The sequence below is a fragment of the Haliotis rufescens genome, unplaced genomic scaffold, assembly GCF_023055435.1.
Source record: "Haliotis rufescens isolate VD_foot unplaced genomic scaffold, xgHalRufe1.0.p SCAF_13, whole genome shotgun sequence".
Taxonomy (NCBI): domain Eukaryota; kingdom Metazoa; phylum Mollusca; class Gastropoda; order Lepetellida; family Haliotidae; genus Haliotis; species Haliotis rufescens.
The window spans coordinates 36,283,025-36,301,846 of NW_025963813.1; the positions used below are offsets into that span (position 1 = coordinate 36,283,025).

General features: G+C 43.2%; 2 protein-coding genes across 2 annotated transcripts; both read left to right on the forward strand.

Annotated features, from left to right (window-relative positions):
* Positions 1-5,739: 5,739 nt before the first annotated feature.
* Positions 5,740-15,661, forward strand: LOC124152553. Its single transcript, XM_048394692.1, has 3 exons — positions 5,740-5,785; positions 6,216-6,260; positions 7,386-15,661. The coding sequence occupies exons 1-3, from the start codon at positions 5,740-5,742 to the stop codon at positions 13,967-13,969; spliced, it is 6,675 nt and encodes a 2,224-aa protein (XP_048250649.1). The 3' UTR covers positions 13,970-15,661.
* On the forward strand, positions 14,944-16,651 carry LOC125378737 (proteoglycan 4-like). Its single transcript, XM_048394693.1, has 2 exons — positions 14,944-15,009; positions 16,178-16,651. The coding sequence occupies exons 1-2, from the start codon at positions 14,944-14,946 to the stop codon at positions 16,649-16,651; spliced, it is 540 nt and encodes a 179-aa protein (XP_048250650.1).
* The last annotated feature ends 2,171 nt before the right edge of the window (positions 16,652-18,822 follow it).

Below are 18,822 nucleotides of genomic sequence, written 5' to 3' on the forward strand. Positions count from 1 at the left end.
CAATGCCATGGGTACCCAAAAATTTGATAAAATATGTTGCCGGGCGGCAAACAAGGGTCGGATTTTTTAGAAATATTTAGTTTGAACATGGGTATGGATTCGTTTGGTTAAATCAGGGTGTCGGGAAGGCGCAAATACGTTGAGTTTCTTTTGCTCAACGATTGAAAGATGTATCAAGTCAACATTGGCTTTGTATTACATATGGGAAAGTAAATATAAGTTTTTTATGAACAGTGTAAATGTGTGTTACAACCAGAACAGTGGCGAGTAAATATTAAGAGTCAGTTTTGTTTGTTTGTTTGTTGTTTAAGGTCGCACTCAGCAATATTCTAGCCATATGACGGCGGTCTGTAAATAATCGAATCTGGACCAGACAATCCAGTGATTGACATCATGAGCATCGATCCACACAAGTAGGATACGATGACATGCACGAACCAAGTCAGCGAGCCTGACCATCCCGTTAGTCGCCTTTGAAATCTTGAGTCTAGACGATTGGAAAATGGTTTGTAGGAAGGAAAATTATGTTTATGTTGTATCAATGTGTGTTTAAATATAGTTATCAAAAAGGAAGAACATTTTTGTTGATCTGCCTTTGTGGGATAATTTGAGGAGTCAGTGAAAGCTTTGTGAAAGGACATTTCAACGTCATCATGAAAATTTGTAATAGCTAACATGCATTGAAACCAGGTGTATAACAATTATGGTATCAATGTGAGAAATCAATACATTGAAAAAACACTATGATATGAATTAATAGAATCTACTGATAATGCATACTGATTGTAATGCATTGAATGTACAAAGGCGGACCGTTCACCAATATATTGTTTGTGAAGAGTTTGTGAATTATGGGCTTGATGGCCAACATTTCCGAAATAAAAACATATTAAATATTAAAAGTACATTTGTTTATTTTGAAACAATCTTTTGAGTATATGATTTATTAATTCAAGACATTTGATGAGACTTGTACGCCATTAATAATTGGTCAACATGAGTCAAATCACACTGACACAATGGGGTGTATGCGGTGATCTTAGAACTAATTTACATGTTAGCTAGGGCCATCCATTTCTTTATCACTTTATTATTTATGTAGTACGATTTTATCATATTTATGATTTGTCACGAAACCGGCACGTGTAAGGTTTCCTATCGATATTTGTGTTGCAATAGTTTGGTTACTCTGAACAAGACAATACATTGTTGTGATCCATAGCAAATTGTCACCAGGATAGCGGAGTTATGCCCCTTTTCTTTGTGCATGTGTATACCTCTCTGCCTTCTTTTGACGTCATAATGATTTCCCTCATTCATGTATCGAATATATAACGTTATAAATACCCTTACAAATATATTTTATATATCACAATGTCATCAAAATGTTAGGCAGTATTTTGTTCGTATAAAGTTAAATGAAGCTGTCAAATAAACCTTTTGTAGCACAGTACTTGTTTCGATGTAGGAGTAAAAGTGGCAAAAGATTGCTGTGTTTTTACGCATAACAAAATTTCAGTCTGTTTTTTAGATCAATCTTATATTTGCAATGATTATACACACTCTGATAGGGAATGCAATATTCTAACTGTATAGTTAGAGATAGATGCAGTGCCGCGCGACCGCACTTCTCGCACAACGTTTACCTTTTCATCTCGGCATCCAGTGGGTTAAACTGCAACTATATTTGTCTAGTGATATCAGTGATGTACCACATGACGTTGATTAAGCTCTACAATTATTTACAGTTTCAGGAGACACACGTGCAAGACACAATAATGACAGTAACACGGTAAGGCAATAACAATAGACAGATGAAGATCTGCAGCTCGAACAAGCTTTAAATGTGAATAATATTAATGAAACACACTCTGTGTCTTCAGCAAATCTTGATTCCATGTAATTGTTATATAAATATCACCAAATATATGCAAACAGTTTGGATGTTTTTCATCACAGGTAAGACTTGAAGAGCAGGATAACAATGCATGCCTTGACGGAGCAGGATGTTCAACAGACATACCTCAAGGTGCGAACGTTTCCTTCATAAGCGTTTTGATAATAAATCATCTTAATAAGTTCAGAAGATACTTGTCACTGTAGAAATACCACACACCACTCATAATTAGGATTCAGTATTTACGACTGGAAAATCCAATTTTGGCAGCTTAAAAAAGTTTACGTTAGATTCAGATGCTCTGAAGCGACATAGGCCAGATCTAACCTTCCTTCTACATCTCAAGTAATGGGTTTGTACTCGTCAAATAATCCAATACCCACATACTAACTAAAACCGCTGCACCGGTTGACAAGTGGAGCTGAAGGTGTCGTAGACCACAGATATTATCTAGGTACCTTTATGTATACCGAAATGAACCCTGGGCGAATTCGTGGGACCAACGGTAGAGCAGGATATGCTTTCTTTATCATATAAAGGTTTCTCGGCAGGATAAAGCCAACGGATAAAAACGATATCCGTTGGGGTCAAATGCGGAAAGAGATGCAAATATCAAAGGTCAAGTAGGGACTACTTTCACTGTTTATAAACAAACATGGCGTCGCCCTCGTCATTTGGCGATCGAGTCAGAATTAACCATCGGGAATCTGGATAAACTACAGGGATAATTGCTATCATTATCAAAAGAACAGTCTAATATACTGAAAATCAGTGTCTAACTGTGACGTAGCTAAGGCATTTTATAAGTTTTGGCAACTTTGGAGATATAAATTTCGTAACAATTTTGCGAGGGCACGAGGCCTAGCCAAGTGGGATCAGTATCCATGTCTGTGCTTGTAGACCTCTGCGGCTTGAAATCTTCTCCACAAATTAAAGTAGTTGGATTTGGAACCAAATATGTTTGAATTGTTACCTTGTTTCGTTTTGTCGCTGTGTGTACATCTGACAACACTTCTTAACATTATGACAGACCGACGGTCAACAACGTCTGACCGTGGCCGTGACGTCTCATAGACTAGGGTAAGAGTAGCTTCCCTTTGACAAAGGGCAGTTACTCTAGCGGACAGACCGATGGATTGCCGCGAAAGGCAAATAAAAACAATCGTTGTTTTGCGTATATGTTGCTTCGCCACTGTATAAGAAACAGATTTCAGTTGGAAGTATATTGGCTACTGTCACTGTCCGACTGACACATCACTTACCCTGTGACGTAATAAATATTAATGCGCGCATTCAAGGAAAACTCGCAATGTTTCGGTAATGTTTGTGAAAGAGGGAAAGTGATTTTGAAGCACAGAATTAAAGAATGACATTATATGATAAAGAGGTTATCACGCTTGTGTGTTTGGGGATGGTAAATATCCTGTATTAGGAATAAACACTATGTATTTAGCTCGCCAAGGCTCGTTAAATACAATGTTTATTCCTAATGCAGGATATTTACCATCCCCAAACACACTCGCGTGATAACCTCTATTTTCGTGAACACTTGCAATCATCACTATTCGATAGTGATTCATTGTACTTGCTCATGATATTGTCGAAATCGTAATTGGACTCGTCGATCACTTAGAAGTTAGAGAGTGTGAAATTTAATAACATCAACATGGCTTGACTTTTGCCGCTACCCTATCCCGTACTGTGAGGTAAGGCCTAAAGCGTCACAATGTTTAGACTTCCCATCTGTAGAACTATATGACATCATAATAGTGGTGTGCCTTTTAGAAGTCCACGTCCTGCAAACGTTCATACAGTAAAATGAGTTAGTGTTCGTAAAGGTAAAGGTATGATGGTTTCCGAAATTTAAAATATCAAGGAACATTTAGAGAAGCTGATTTCTTTCTGGGAATGTTACTTACAAATTCAGGAACATTTAGTGATCAAGTGGAGCCTGTTTCAGGCTTGAGGGCGAAGGAACTGCAACGCGTTATTTAGCCACTTTAAACATATAAGATGAGTTTTTGAAATTGGCAAACGGGTAAGTTTGCGAGAGGAGTAAAAAATCTGAAAACATCTCATCTGTTGCGCGGTAATCAGAACGATCATGGTCTTACATATAATCGATACTTCTGAACGACCAATCAAACTGCAGGAATCGCTTTTTGTCATGTTAGAATATTACAGAAATGTTTCATGGAATTACCATTTTTCCTCAGGTCACAACGTCAGGCTTGAGGAAGAAAACATTCAACTGAAAAAGGTAGCTGTTGATCAGAAATACAATAAGGTGAAATAGGGTTTAACGTTGCGTTCGAGATTATTTCAAACATATAGCGACGTGAATGAATGTGTTTGTGGACGCTCATACTGGTCTCGACTTGCGTACGGTTTTATTGTGTCGAGACAATGCCAATCGCCAGCAGGGTTACAAGTATTATCTTTTCCCTTGGTTGTGGCAGCACGCTGGCAGGGTCTAGAACACCAACCCCCCGCTCTCCAGTCAGATACTGTACTCCCCAGGGAGGCAGTAATAACACGTTGCTATGAAATCACAGAAAACGTATACATGAAATAAAAACAACATATTGTTCAAACAGTTTTAAAACAATACTGAAAAAAATCAAAATACTTAAAAACGACCGAGAGAGAAATCAGTTCAACAATCTTTTATTGAAAATATAGAAAATATTTTGAACAATAAAGGTAAACTTCTATAAATGAGTTCAATATTTTAAATGAATGAATTTCAGTTCCTGTGAACCAAGATGATGGTAACTTAATCCACCCATCTGAAAGTAAATAGCGGGACCCTAGTTCTGATACTGTCGACGTCATCGCAGAGTGATATGTCAACGAAACATGCGACCCGTGAAGATCCGGGGTGAAATAGGTCTTCAGCAATCCATGCTTGTCGTAAAAGGCGGCTATGCTTGTTGTAAGAGGCGATTAACGGGATCGGTCATACTCACTGACTTGGTTGATGCATGCGATCGTGTCCCAATTGTGTCGATCAATGCTCATGTTATCAATCACTGGATTGTCTGGTCCAGACTCGATTATTTACAGACCGCCGTCATACAGCTGGAATTTTGCTATTGCTGGAGTGCGGCGTTAAACAAAAAACAAATAAACAAACAACAAAACATGCAAATATTCCTTATTGTGAACATATTTCTTCTCAATCAATATGCTAAATTCTTAAGATCATTTTCTGAATAGTTGATTTCAAAGCAATAGCTCTTCTTGGTAAATCATTTATTTTGTATTATCAAACAGAGCTGATTCTTCCAACAGTATATGGGGCCGACTATTGGAATTTCTGGTATGACCTGAGGATTTGGTTTTTAAAAGTAATCTCTTATCGAAAACACTCGGAAAAAGTGGTCTAGGGTTTTACTAGATATGCTTGATCTTCTGCATAAAATGAGCTGTTTGTAAAAGTAATTGTTTGGCTTCTTCTTTCCAACATGAATGTTACCCCGTTTTCTACATTTCTTACATTGATATTTACTCCTGCTTTTGCACTTTTTGCATCCGTAGAGAATAGAGGAGCTGGAGAATTTCGACCGACGGTCTCTTGTTTCTGGGGACAGCGGCTTCCACAGTGAAACAAGCAGTCTGGCATCCTGGGGCAGGGGTCCAAGAGGTCACCATGATAAAGCGGGCCATTTTGGCAAGATAAAAGATAATCTTAAGAGGGTTTTCACTCTTGGACGGACAAAACAGAAAGGTAAGTGAATGTGTGAGATTAATATTATTACCACTACTTGTATTCCCATTCAAGCGATATGACAGAAGAACCACAAAATGTGCTCCTGGGGAATTAAACCTGAGGCTTCAGTATGACGAGAACAAGCTTCAACAAGTTGGCTACCCGGCCGCCCTTCTGTGACCACCAGAGAAAATATGTAGTGCATAATATACTACCATAAAACTACATATACGGAATGGTGATACTTACTGTGCCTATGGCACCATAGTGTGCCTTTAAAGTACAACTATGCATATCATTCCCTGGATAGCTCTATGTTGTATTTCCGACAAACAACATAGTACAGGAGTGGCACAACACTGGTGGAGGTGCTAGGAGACAATAGGACTAAACTGGCAATACATAAGAAGGCGATACTGGACTATGACCTTGTGTTGATAATAAGGAGGATACACAGGATTGTCTTACACTAAATAGGCATTGATATGTCATGTAGAATGTAACTTTGGTATGAAAGGGGAGCTTATCTCCAGGGTGGCGGTGAGACGTAGACTTGGAAACACGGACTACACTGGGCGCTTATCTATTTTACTTTTTGCATTGCAGATGAAGTTGCCCTCCATACCTCAGTCCTGTGGGTTGGAAATGAAGGTGAGCAACAGATCTCAAAAGCTACACAGAACCAGGTCATGGAAAAGCTGGGATAAGTAAATGGGCATTCAAAATCATCATCTATAAGTTTGCTTCCCATGATAGGGGGAGGTAATCTTCACTATTTAGATTGACGGTGACAGGGATCAAAGTACTATATTGGGAGCAGGGGGCCAGTGTGAGGTAAGATATCCCTGGGTCACATTGGACCTTCTTCCTATGTGGTCAGCTGATGTACAGGGGTGACGTGAAAGGGGGCGAAGGGCACTGAGGTTGCACAGGGAGCAAGTGTATATGGTGAGGAGCGAGCGAGACTCGGGGCATATGCAATACAGTGGGATCTGATCCACAGGGTGGAGGATCTACAAGTCGGAAGGCTACACCGCCGCCCACAAGAGTGAGTGAGTGAGTGAGTGAGTTGGGTTTAACGCCGCTTTTAACATTATTCCAGTTATATCACTACGTGTCAGCTTAATGTGGGAGGAAAGCTCGAAGTGATGCAGGTCTCAGACGTTTACCACTTCGGTGAAACCCACGAGCACAGATATGGTGCTGACAAACCTAGAAACATAATCGGGGCGAACCGGGATTCGAACCCACAAACATAGGTTTCTGGTGTGTCCAAGCGACGCAACACTGCACAGCGAATGTCGAATCGCAGCGCATTCTGGGCCACGCGTGGCACACACCCCCACCCCCCAGCAAAGGTTTGCTGCACCAACACATGGACGACCAGCCCGTGGCGAGTAATGAGAATTGCCCTGCTGTAGATAACGTCTGTAAAAAAGGTGATATTATATTTCGATATACATCAACTTTTAGATATGCTTGAAGCGCACAATAGAGGTTTCAGTTCAGCCAATGAGGGCGAGCTTAAAAAGGTGAATCTTAATTGGCGCTTAAAAATCTGGAAAGTTGGGGAAACTCTACATTTTAGTGGGCGATTGTTCCATCAGCAGAGGAGAAGGTCTTTACTTGTGGTAAACACATACGTGTATGGTATGAGTGGCAGAATGCTAGTTGGTTGAAATGAAGTGAGTGCGTATTTGGTAAGTTATTTATTTGTAAATAGATTATTAATTCTATCTGGCTTTGTTATTCCCTGTTGTGACCCTCTTCATGCAGATACAGACCTCCATTTTGCCTGCAAGAAGGGTGACCTGAACCGGCTCAGACACATCTTATCGAAGAGTCTGGTAGACCTCAACAGAAGGGGCCAGTGCGGGAGGACACCCGTGATGATGGCAGCGGAGGAGGGACATAGACAAGTGTTTGACTTACTTGTGAAAGAAGGGGCTGATGTATCATTAATGGATGATAACAGACACAACATCCTTCATGTGGCCTGTCTTGGAGGACATGTGGACATGGTGAAGAATGTCCTCTCACGGAAGGTTGCAGACATCAACAGTAGGGGGAAGTACGGGAGGACACCCCTGATGGTGGCAGCAGAGAATGGACACAGACAAGTGTTTGACTTACTTGTGAGAGAAGGAGATGATGTATCATTAGAGGATGATGATGGAGACAACATCCTTCATGTGGCCTGTCTTGGAGGACATGTGGACATGGTGAAGTATGTCCTCTCACTGAAGGTTGCAGACATCAACAGTAGGGGCCATTACGGGATGACACCCCTGATGGTGGCAGCAGTGAATGGACACAGACAAGTGTTTGACTTACTTGTAACACGAGGAGCTGGTGTATCATTAGTGGATGATGGCAGAAACAACATCCTTCATGTGGCCTGTCTTGGAGGACATGTAGACATGGTGAAGTATGTGCTCTCACAGAAGGTTACAGACATCAACAGTAGGGGTCCATACGGGCGGACACCCCTGATGGTGGCAGCAGTGAATGGACATAGACAAGTGTTTGACTTACTTGTGACACAAGGAGCTGATGTATCATTAGAGGATGATGGCAGAAACAACATCCTTCATGTGGCCTGTCTTGGAGGACATGTAGACATGGTGAAGTATGTCCTCTCACAGAAGACTGCAGACATCAACAGTAGGGGGCAGTACGGGCGGACACTCCTGATGTTGGCAGTCAGCGCGGGACACAGACAAGTTTTTGACTTACTTGTGAGAGAAGGAGCTGATGTATCATTAGAGGATGATGACGGAGACAACATCCTTCATATGGCCTGTCTTGGAGGGCATGTACACATGGTGAAGTATGTCCTCACACAGAAGGTTGCATTCATCAACGGTAGGGGACAGCACGGGAGGACACCCATGATGATAGCAGCAGAGAATGGACACAGACAAGTTTTTGACTTACTTGTGACAGAAGGAGCTGATGTATACTTACTGGATAGTGACGGAGACAACATCCTTCATGTGGCCTGTCTTGGAGGACATGTGGACATGGTGAAGTATGTCCTCTCACAGAAGATTGCAGACATCAACAGTAGGGGGCAGTACGGGGAGACACCCCTCATGAAGGCAGCAGAGAAGGGACACAGACAAGTGTTTAACTTACTTGTAACACGAGGAGCTGGTAAATCATTAGTGGATGATGGCAGAAACAGCATCCTCCATGTGGCCTGTCTTGGAGGACATGTAGACATAGTGAAGTATGTGCTCTTACAGAAGGTTACAGACATCAACAGTAGGGGGCAGTACGGGCGGACACCCCTGATGGTGGCAGCAGTGAAGGGACACAGACAAGTGTTTGACTTACTTGTGACACATGGAGCCGATGTAACGTTAGTGGATGATGGCAGAAACAACATCCTCCATGTGGCCTGTCTTGGGGGATATGTGGACATGGTAAAGTATGTCCTCTCACAGAAGACTGCAGACATCAACAGTAGGGGGCAGTACGGGGAGACACCCCTGATGAAGGCAGCAGAGAAGGGACACAGACAAGTGTTTGACTTACTTGTAACACGAGGAGTTGTTGTATCATTAGTGGATGAACTCAGAAACAGCATCCTCCATGTGGCCTGTCTTGGAGGACATGTAGACATAGTGAAGTATGTGCTCTCACAGAAGGTTACAGACATCAACAGTAGGGGGCAGTATGGGCGGACACCCCTGATTGTGGCAGCAATGAAGGGACACAGACAAGTGTTTGACTTACTTGTGACAGAAGGAGCTGATGTAACATTAGTGGATGATGGCAGAAGCAACATCCTCCATGTTGCCTGTCTTGGAGGACATGTAGACATGGTGAAGCATGTCCTCTCACAGAAGGTTACAGACATCAACAGTAGGGGGCAGTACGGGCGGACACCCCTGATGGTGGCAGCAGTGAATGGACACAGACAAGTGTTTGACTTACTTGTGACACAAGGAGCTGATGTAACGTTAGTGGATGGTGGCAGAAACAACATCCTCCATGTTGCCTGTCTTGGAGGACATGTGGACATGGTAAAATATGTCCTCTCACAGAAGATTGCAGAAATCAACAGTAGGGGGAAGCACGGGAGGACACCCCTGATGGTGGCAGCAGAGAAGGGACACAGACAAGTGTTTGACTTACTTGTAACACGAGGAGCTGGTGTATCATTAGTGGATCAACTCAGAAACAACATCCTCCATGTGGCCTGTCTTGGAGGACATGTAGACATGGTGAAGTATGTGCTCTCACAGAAGGTTACAGACATCAACAGTAGGGGGCGGTACGGGCGGACACCCGTGATGGTGGCAGCAGAGAAGGGACACAGACAAGTGTTTGACTTACTTGTGACACAAGGAGCTGATGTAACATTAGTGGATGATGGCAGAAACAACATCCTCCATGTTGCCTGTCTTGGAGGTTATGTGGACATGATAAAGTATGTCCTCTCACAGAAGACTGTAGACATCAACAGTAGGGGGGAGTACGGGGAGATACCCCTGATGAAGGCAGCAGAGAAGGGACACAGACAAGTGTTTGGCTTACTTGTGACAGAAGGAGCTGATGTATACTTAGTGGATAGTGACGGAGACAACATCCTCCATGTGGCCTGTGTTGCAGGACATGTGGACATGGTAAAATATGTCCTCTCACAGAAGATTGTAGACATCAACAGTAGGGGGAAGCACGGAAGGACACCCCTGATGGTGGCAGCAGTGAAGGGACACAGACAAGTGTTTGACTTACTTGTGACACAAGGAGCTGATGTAACGTTAGTGGATGATGGCAGAAACAACATCCTCCATGTGGCCTGTCTTGGGGGATATGTGGACATGGTAAAGTATGTCCTCTCACAGAAGACTGCAGAAATCAACAGTAGGGGGCGGTACGGGGAGACACCCCTCATGAAGGCAGCAGAAAAGGGACACAGACAAGTGTTTGACTTACTTGTAACACGAGGAGCCGGTGTATCATTAGTGGATGAACTCAGAAACAGCATCCTCCATGTGGCCTGTCTTGGAGGACATGTAGACATAGTGAAGTATGTCCTCTCACAGAAGACTGCAGACATCAACAGTAGGGGGCAGTACGGGCGGACACCCCTGATGGTGGCAGCAGTGAATGGACACAGACAAGTGTTTGGCTTACTTGTGACACAAGGAGCTGATGTAACATTAGTGGATGATGGCAGAAGTAACATCCTCCATGTTGCCTGTCTTGGAGGACATGTGGACATGGTGAAGCATGTCCTCTCACAGAAGGTTACAGACATCAACAGTAGGGGGCAGTACGTGCGGACACCCCTGATGGTGGCAGCAGTGAATGGACACAGACAAGTGTTTGACTTACTTGTGACACAAGGAGCTGATGTAACATTAGTGGATGATGGCAGAAACAACATCCTTCATGTGGCATGTCTTGGAGGACATGTTGACATGGTAAAATATGTCCTCTCACAGAAGGTTGCAGACATCAACAGTAAGGGGCAGTTGGGGGAGACACCCCTGATGGTGGCAGCAGAGAAGGGACACAGACAAGTGTTTGACTTACTTGTAACACGAGGAGCTGGTGTATCATTAGTGGATCAACTCAGAAACAACATCCTCCATGTGGCCTGTCTTGGAGGACATGTAGACATGGTGAAGTATGTGCTCTCACAGAAGGTTACAGACATCAACAGTAGGGGGCGGTACGGGCGGACACCCGTGATGGTGGCAGCAGAGAAAGGACACAGACAAGTGTTTGACTTACTTGTGACACAAGGAGCTGATGTATCATTAGTGGATGATGGCAGAAACAACATCCTCCATGTTACCTGTCTTGGAGGACATGTGGACATGGTGAAGTATGTCCTCTCACAGAAGATTGCAGACATCAACAGTAGGGGGCAGCACGGGAGGACACCCCTGATGGTGGCAGCAGAGAATGGACACAGACAAGTGTTTGACTTACTTGTAACACAAGGAGCTGATATATACTTAGTGGATAGTGACGGAGACAACAACCTTCATGTGGCCTGTGTTGGAGGACATGTGGACATGGTGAAGTATGTCCTGTCACAGAAGGTTGCAGACATCAACAGTAGGGGGAAGCACGGGAGGACACCCGTGATGGTGGCAGCAGAGAATGGACACAGACAAGTGTTTGACTTACTTGTAACACGAGGAGCTGGTGTATCATTAGTGGATGAACTCAGAAACAGCATCCTCCATGTGGCCTGTCTTGGAGGACATGTAGACATAGTGAAGTATGTCCTCTCACAGAAGGTTGCAGACATCAACAGTAGGGGGCAGTACGGGGAGACACCCCTCATGAAGGCAGCAGAGAAGGGACACAGACAAGTGTTTGACTTACTTGTAACACGAGGAGCTGGTGTGTCATTGGTGGATGAACTCAGAAACAGCATCCTCCATGTGGCCTGTCTTGGGGGACATGTAGACATAGTGAAGTATGTCCTCTCACAGAATGTTGCAGACATCAACAGTAGGGGGCGGTACGGGCGGACACCCCTGATGGTGGCAGCAGAGAATGGACACAGACAAGTGTTTGACTTACTTGTGAGAGAAGGAGCTGATGTAACATTAGTGGATGATGGCAGAAACAACATCCTGCATGTGGCCTGTCTTGGAGGACATGTAGACGTGGTGAAGTATGTGCTCTCACAGAAGGTTACAGACATCAACAGCAGGAGGCAGTACGGGCGGACACCCCTGATGGTTGCAGCAGTGAAGGGACACAGACAAGTGTTTGACTTACTTGTGACACAAGGAGCTGATGTAACATTAGTGGATGATGGCAGAAACAACATCCTCCATGTTGCCTGTCTTGGAGGACATGTGGACATGGTGAAATATGTCCTCTCACAGAAGATTGTAGACATCAACAGTAGGGGGAAGCACGGGAGGACACCCTTGATGGTGGCAGCAGAGAATGGACACAGACAAGTGTTTGACTTACTTGTAACACGAGGAGCTGGTGTATCATTAGTGGATCAACTCAGAAACAACATCCTCCATGTGGCCTGTCTTGGAGGACATGTAGACATGGCTAAGTATATTGTGTCACAGAAAGTTACAGACATCAACAGCAGGGAGCAGTGCGGGCGGACACCCCTGATGGTGGCAGCAGAGAATGGACACAGACAAGTTTTTGACTTACTTGTGACAGAATCAGCTGATGTAACATTAGTGGATGATGACGGAGACAACATCCTTCATGTGACCTGTGTTGGAGGACATGTGGACATGGTAAAGTATGTCCTCTCACAGAAGATTGCAGACATCAACAGTAGGGGGCAGTACGGGGGGACACCCCTGATGAAGGCAGCAGAGATGGGACACAGACAAGTGTTTGACTTACTTGTAACACAAGGAGCTGATGTAACATTAGGGGATGATGACGGAGACAACATCCTTCATGTGGCCTGTGTTGGAGGACATGTAGACATAGTGAAGTATGTCCTGTCACAGAAGGTTGCAGACATCAACAGTAGGGGGAGGTACGGGAGGACACCCCTGATGGTGGCAGCAGGGTGGAGACACAGACAAGTGTTTGACTTACTTGTGACAGAAGGAGCTGATGTAGCCTCGGTGGATGATGGCGGAGACAACATCCTTCATGTGGCCTGTCTTGGAGGACATGTGGACATGGTGAAGTATGTCCTCTCACAGAAGATTGCAGACATCAACAGTAGGGGGCAGCACGGGAGGACACCCCTGATGGTGGCAGCAGAGAATGGACACAGACAAGTGTTTGACTTACTTGTGACACAAGGAGCTGATGTAGCCTTAGTGGATGATGGCAGAGACAACATCCTTCATGTGGCCTGTGTTGGAGGACATGTGGGCATGGTGAAGTATATCCTTTCACAGAAGGTTGCAGACATCAACAGTAGGGGCCAGTTTGGGTGGACGCCCCTGATGGTGGCAGCAGGGTGGAGACACAGACAAGTGTTTGACTTACTTGTGACAGAAGGAGCTGATGTATCATTAGTGGATGATAACGGAAGCAACATCCTTCATGTGGCCTGTCATGGAGGACATGTGGACATGGTGAAGTATGTCCTCTCACAGAAGGTTGTAGACATCAACAGTAGGGGGAAGTACGGGCGGACACCCTTGATGGTGGCAGCAGAGGAGGGACAAAGACAAGTGTTTGACTTACTTGTCAGAGAAGGAGCTGATGTATTATTAGTTGATGATAACAGAAGCAACATTCTTCATGTGGCTTCTCTTGGAGGAGATGCAGACATGGGGAAGCATGTCCAAGCATTGAATGTGGTGAACATCGACGACAGAAATGACCATGATGATATAGTGTGTGGCCTCATGGTTGCAACACAGGGTAGCAGTCATGTCTGACACGGAAGAACAAATAGTGACATAGTACTAGTTTGTGTGTGTCTGATTTCCTGTCAAAGAGAAAATATATTGCATCGTTCTATCATGACGTCATTTCTGCACATTCGAACTTACGCTCGCATCATAAATTGGACAACGTTATTTTTTAAGGAAGTGTCTCGTGCGTTGTTCCCCTTAGATGCTGTTGGACAACGCAGATAAACGCTATGATCGAATGATTGCATCCAAATATGGGCGAGACATATAAAGGGACTTATCAGGCCAGTCCTATGTCCGTCTGCCTCCGCGTCGGAGATAATCGGTGACAACCTGGATATGATATAACCTGGTATTGTCATCTAGCAGTTCAGACTTGTTGCAGATATATCCAGCTAATGGAACAATATTGTTTGGAAATGTCCATTGACAATAATCAAATCTGTTCCCATGTCATGTGTGATACCGCCCTACACCATGCCAACACCATCCCCATGCCAATCAAATGTCGTGTCATCCGTGCGAATGAATAGTTATGTAAAGGGTACACGTCTAGTGTCAGATGTGGATCTTGCAGTGGAGCGCTAGAACGCCACAGACCACCACTACACCTTAGACCAAGGTTGGGTGCAACTACTTCATACTTTTTAACATTCATGGATTGTAAATCCATGTAGCTTATTTAACATTAAACATTGAATGTGTGGTACATACTTGAATTATGTTGTTTAGCATATTGTATATTGCAAATGTAAATATGGAGTAAAATTGACAATAAGGGTTTTAAAAAAAATTATTTAGCTATTACTATTATTATTAATGGTAGCTGTATGAACATATACACCAGTATGTATACAGTGTATTTAGACGAGTTCTAATTACTTTGAAGTAGTAGTGTTTGATGTGACTCCCAGCAACATCTGAACCATCTGATCCAGTGACAACTAGATGTGTAGCTGGGAGAACGTCGCTTGGAGAACGTCTGAAGGGAGGCAGGCATGACCTACCACACGGTTGCTGTGGTCAGTGTAGATGTTGCCTTCAAAGTGTTGTATCAGAGTGTAGTGAGTGAATGTAGTTTTGATAGTGTAGTGTTTGTTTCGGTGTTGTTTATTGCCGCACTCAGCAGTAATCCAGCTATATGACGGCGGTCAGTAAATAATCGACTCTGGACCAGACGATCCAGTGACTGACATCATGAGCATTGATCTATTGGGATAAGATGACATGCATCAACCAAGTCACAGGTCGAGCGTGTAGTGAGTGAATGCAGTGTTCACTGATGAACTGTGGTCATCAAATATAATACATTGACTGAGGTCAATTCAACATTCCCATTGTTTGTCGTGGAGGACAATTTTCAAGTGACTATCTGTTGTCTTTAACATTCCAAGTGTGTCGTGAAAGACCGGAACTATATTTTATAGTTGGACAATGCCCTTACACATGTCAGTTATCACTATACGATTGTGATGTGAAATAAGATGTGATGTGTTTTATACCTGAACCTTTGATATTGCATTGTGTGTATATGTAATTGTAGTTGATTTGCTGTAGTATAGCACAACGATGGCTGTTGTACCAACATTAGTAGTGGTAGCAGTATTAATTGTAGTGGACATAAGTTTAGTTGTTGTGTTGTAGTAGAAGCAGTGGTTGTGGGACAGTGTTACAGTTTACTAGTAGAGTAAGGTAGCATTAGTAGGAGTAATTCGTAGATATGTATGTATCTTTTCTCTTTGGAATAAATGTTTAAAAAATTTCTTTTGGGGTTTTGTCATTTCTACGTCCTCTTGTGAATACCGTGTAACACTACCCTTTCTTTATATGTAATGGTAGAATAATTGCACTAGCCCAAGCATGTGGACACTGACCTTTCTATATTGTTATCAGTGGTCCATTCACAAATGTTGTACAGATATTTTGCCCTTTACGCAAAGTGGATTCTGTTTTGATGGATATTCTAGACTGTCAATTTATGTTTCACCATTGGCTCGGAAGCATTTATCAATGCTGAGTCAAATACAAAAGAAATGTCTAGACCGAGATATTAAAACTGTCAGTGACAACTGAACTATCTGACCCTGAGCCAACTGAAAAATCGGATCGAGTGACAAGTGAACCATCAGATCCTGAGACAACTGAACCATCTGATCCAGTGACAACTGAACCATCTGATCCTGTGACAACTGAACCACCTGAACCTGTGACGACGGACCATCTGATCCTGAGACAACTGGACAATCTGATCCTGAGACAACTGAACCATCTGATCCTGAGACAACTGAACAATCTGATCCAGTGACAACTGAACCATCTGATCCTGAGACAGCTGAACCATCTGTTTCAGTGACAACAGAACCATCTGATCCTGTGACAACTGAACCATCTGATCCTGAGGCAACTGAACCACCTGATCCTAAGACGACTGAACCATCTGATCCTGAGACAAATGAACCATCTGATCCAGTGACAACTGAACCATCTGATCCAGTGAAAACTGAACCATCTGATCCTTTGACAGATGAACCATCTGATCCCTTGACAACTGAACCATCTGATCCAGTGTCAACTGAACCATCAGATCCTGTGACAGATGAACCATCTGATCCTGTGACATCTGATTCATCTGATCCTGTGACAACTGAACGTTCTTATCCTGAGCCCACTGAACCTTCTTATCCTGAGATCAATGAGCTTGACTAGAGACAGGAAGAGATTAAAGTGCAGCGATCTTGTGCCAAAGCAGAGCTCAGGTGTTACTGCAGTGCGCATGATGAAGAGTCGCATTACATTAATTGCAGGTGCAACAAATTGCAGGTGTTGTTTTACCTATACCACAGGTAGCAGAGGAGACCTATCCTGGACAGGAATGAAAATGATCAATACACCTTTGCAACAAAAGGTTGTATCCTGAACAACATGTTGAACAACAGGGACACACGTGCCTCACTCAGATAAGCACTGACACATTTATCCATTTGTGGTGGATAAGGTGAGTTTTAACAGTATTCCAGTTATATCAAGATGTGTCAGCTTAATGTGGGAGGAATGCCCGAAGTGATGCAGTTCTCAGACGTTTACGACTTAGGTGAAACCAACGAGCACGGATATGGTGCTGACAAATCTAGAAACATAATCGGGGTGAACCGGGATTCGAACCCACAATCATAGGTTTCTGGCGTGCCCAAGGGACGCAACTCTGCACAGCTAATCGCGGCGCTAAAGACGACCGTGCCCCCTTGTGGTGGATAAGGCTTTGTCAAACGTTGCTGCAGTGGAACCAAGAAGTGTCGGACACACAGATGCAAGTGTCACAAAGCAAACCTGAAACGCAACAGCTGTTGTCACTGTAGTTTGAACTCCAATAACAAATAACTACTTGATACCTCTCTGATCACCATCTCCTGAATTGTTCCAACAGAAGATGTGAAACTTGCTGATCATAATAATTTTTCACATAATGGTTCAAGATAACAGTTGACAGGGACAATCGTTTCATGAAATAAATTAACATTCTAGTCGTGTCATGAAATGTTTGCCTTTAATTTTAGCCATTTCATGAAATGACTAGAATGTTAATTCATTTCATGAAACGATTGTCCCTTTCAAGCAGTTCATGAAATGACGGAACTTTTCATGCATTTCACGAAATGACTGGTTTCTCAATCTGTCTGTAACAAATACACATCAATGAATTCATTAAAATAAACATTCACCGAATGATGTAACCCTAAAACGTATAATAAAGATGTTCTTAATTCTCCTGTCACAATCCTTCTTATGGTCAGACATTATTTCATTATATAATCATCTCATTGTGGTTTCCACCTAATCTCTAAACCCGCTCAGGTCCGGGTTAGAATTGCATTGGACTTCAGCAACCCATACTTGCCGTAAAAGGCGACTAACGGGGTCGGGAGGACAGGCTCGCTGACTTGGTTGATGCATGACATCATATCCCAATTGCGTGGATCGATACTCATGATGCCAATCACTGGATTGTCTGGTCCAGACTCGATTGTGTGACGGGTCTCCGCCCGCACGGGCCAGTTCTGTAGTTTGTTCGAAAGAGCCGCTGGGACAAGGCATGCTGAGTTGGAAGGTGAGCCACAGAGTGGGTAACAGTTGCTGTAGATTTCCTATACGGAGAAAACCTGTAAAACCTGGATCGCTTCTTCTCAATTTTCTTAACGGCTTTGGCTTCAGCTCGGATCATCCTTCTTTCATCGTCGGAATTGTAGCCAGCTCATTGTTCTCACATTGACGCACTTTCCCACCCAGCTTCTGACGTATGTGCTTGTTTGATGTGCTTATTTCTTCTTTCAATGCGTGAATTCTCAGTACCGATCAGCTAGTGAAGATACTCCCCTTTTCTATAGTAAAAAACCCGTGAAGATTCCGGGGTAGAATTGTAACCAGGAGTTGCACACCCGGTTATAATTATCTATAAATACGTAAATTAAATGCAAGTATTTTGATGTACATGAATTATATATTACTATGAAATTGTTAACTTCACTATGAGATGAAATGACTCACGTTGTATACCTATATGTATGAGGAGCGCAGGTGGCGGCCAATTATATTTAATTAATTGGTTTTCCATAAAGGATGACAGGGTACACAGTACCGGGATCTCAGAGTCATGTAAAGAGTTAAGGTTGTCACGAGTCAACCAAGATGATTAAGGGGTATTAGTGGGTAGCATTAAACTATACGAATTGTACAAGGGAGGGAACCAGTTTTACTCTTGTAATTGGAAGCTAGATCATATATTAAAGACTTAATAGATATGGTAAACCTGAAGGTACGAGGTCAGAACCTCGGATAAGTCACAAAGAAGCTGGGTACTACTCAATCTTCATAACAGACTC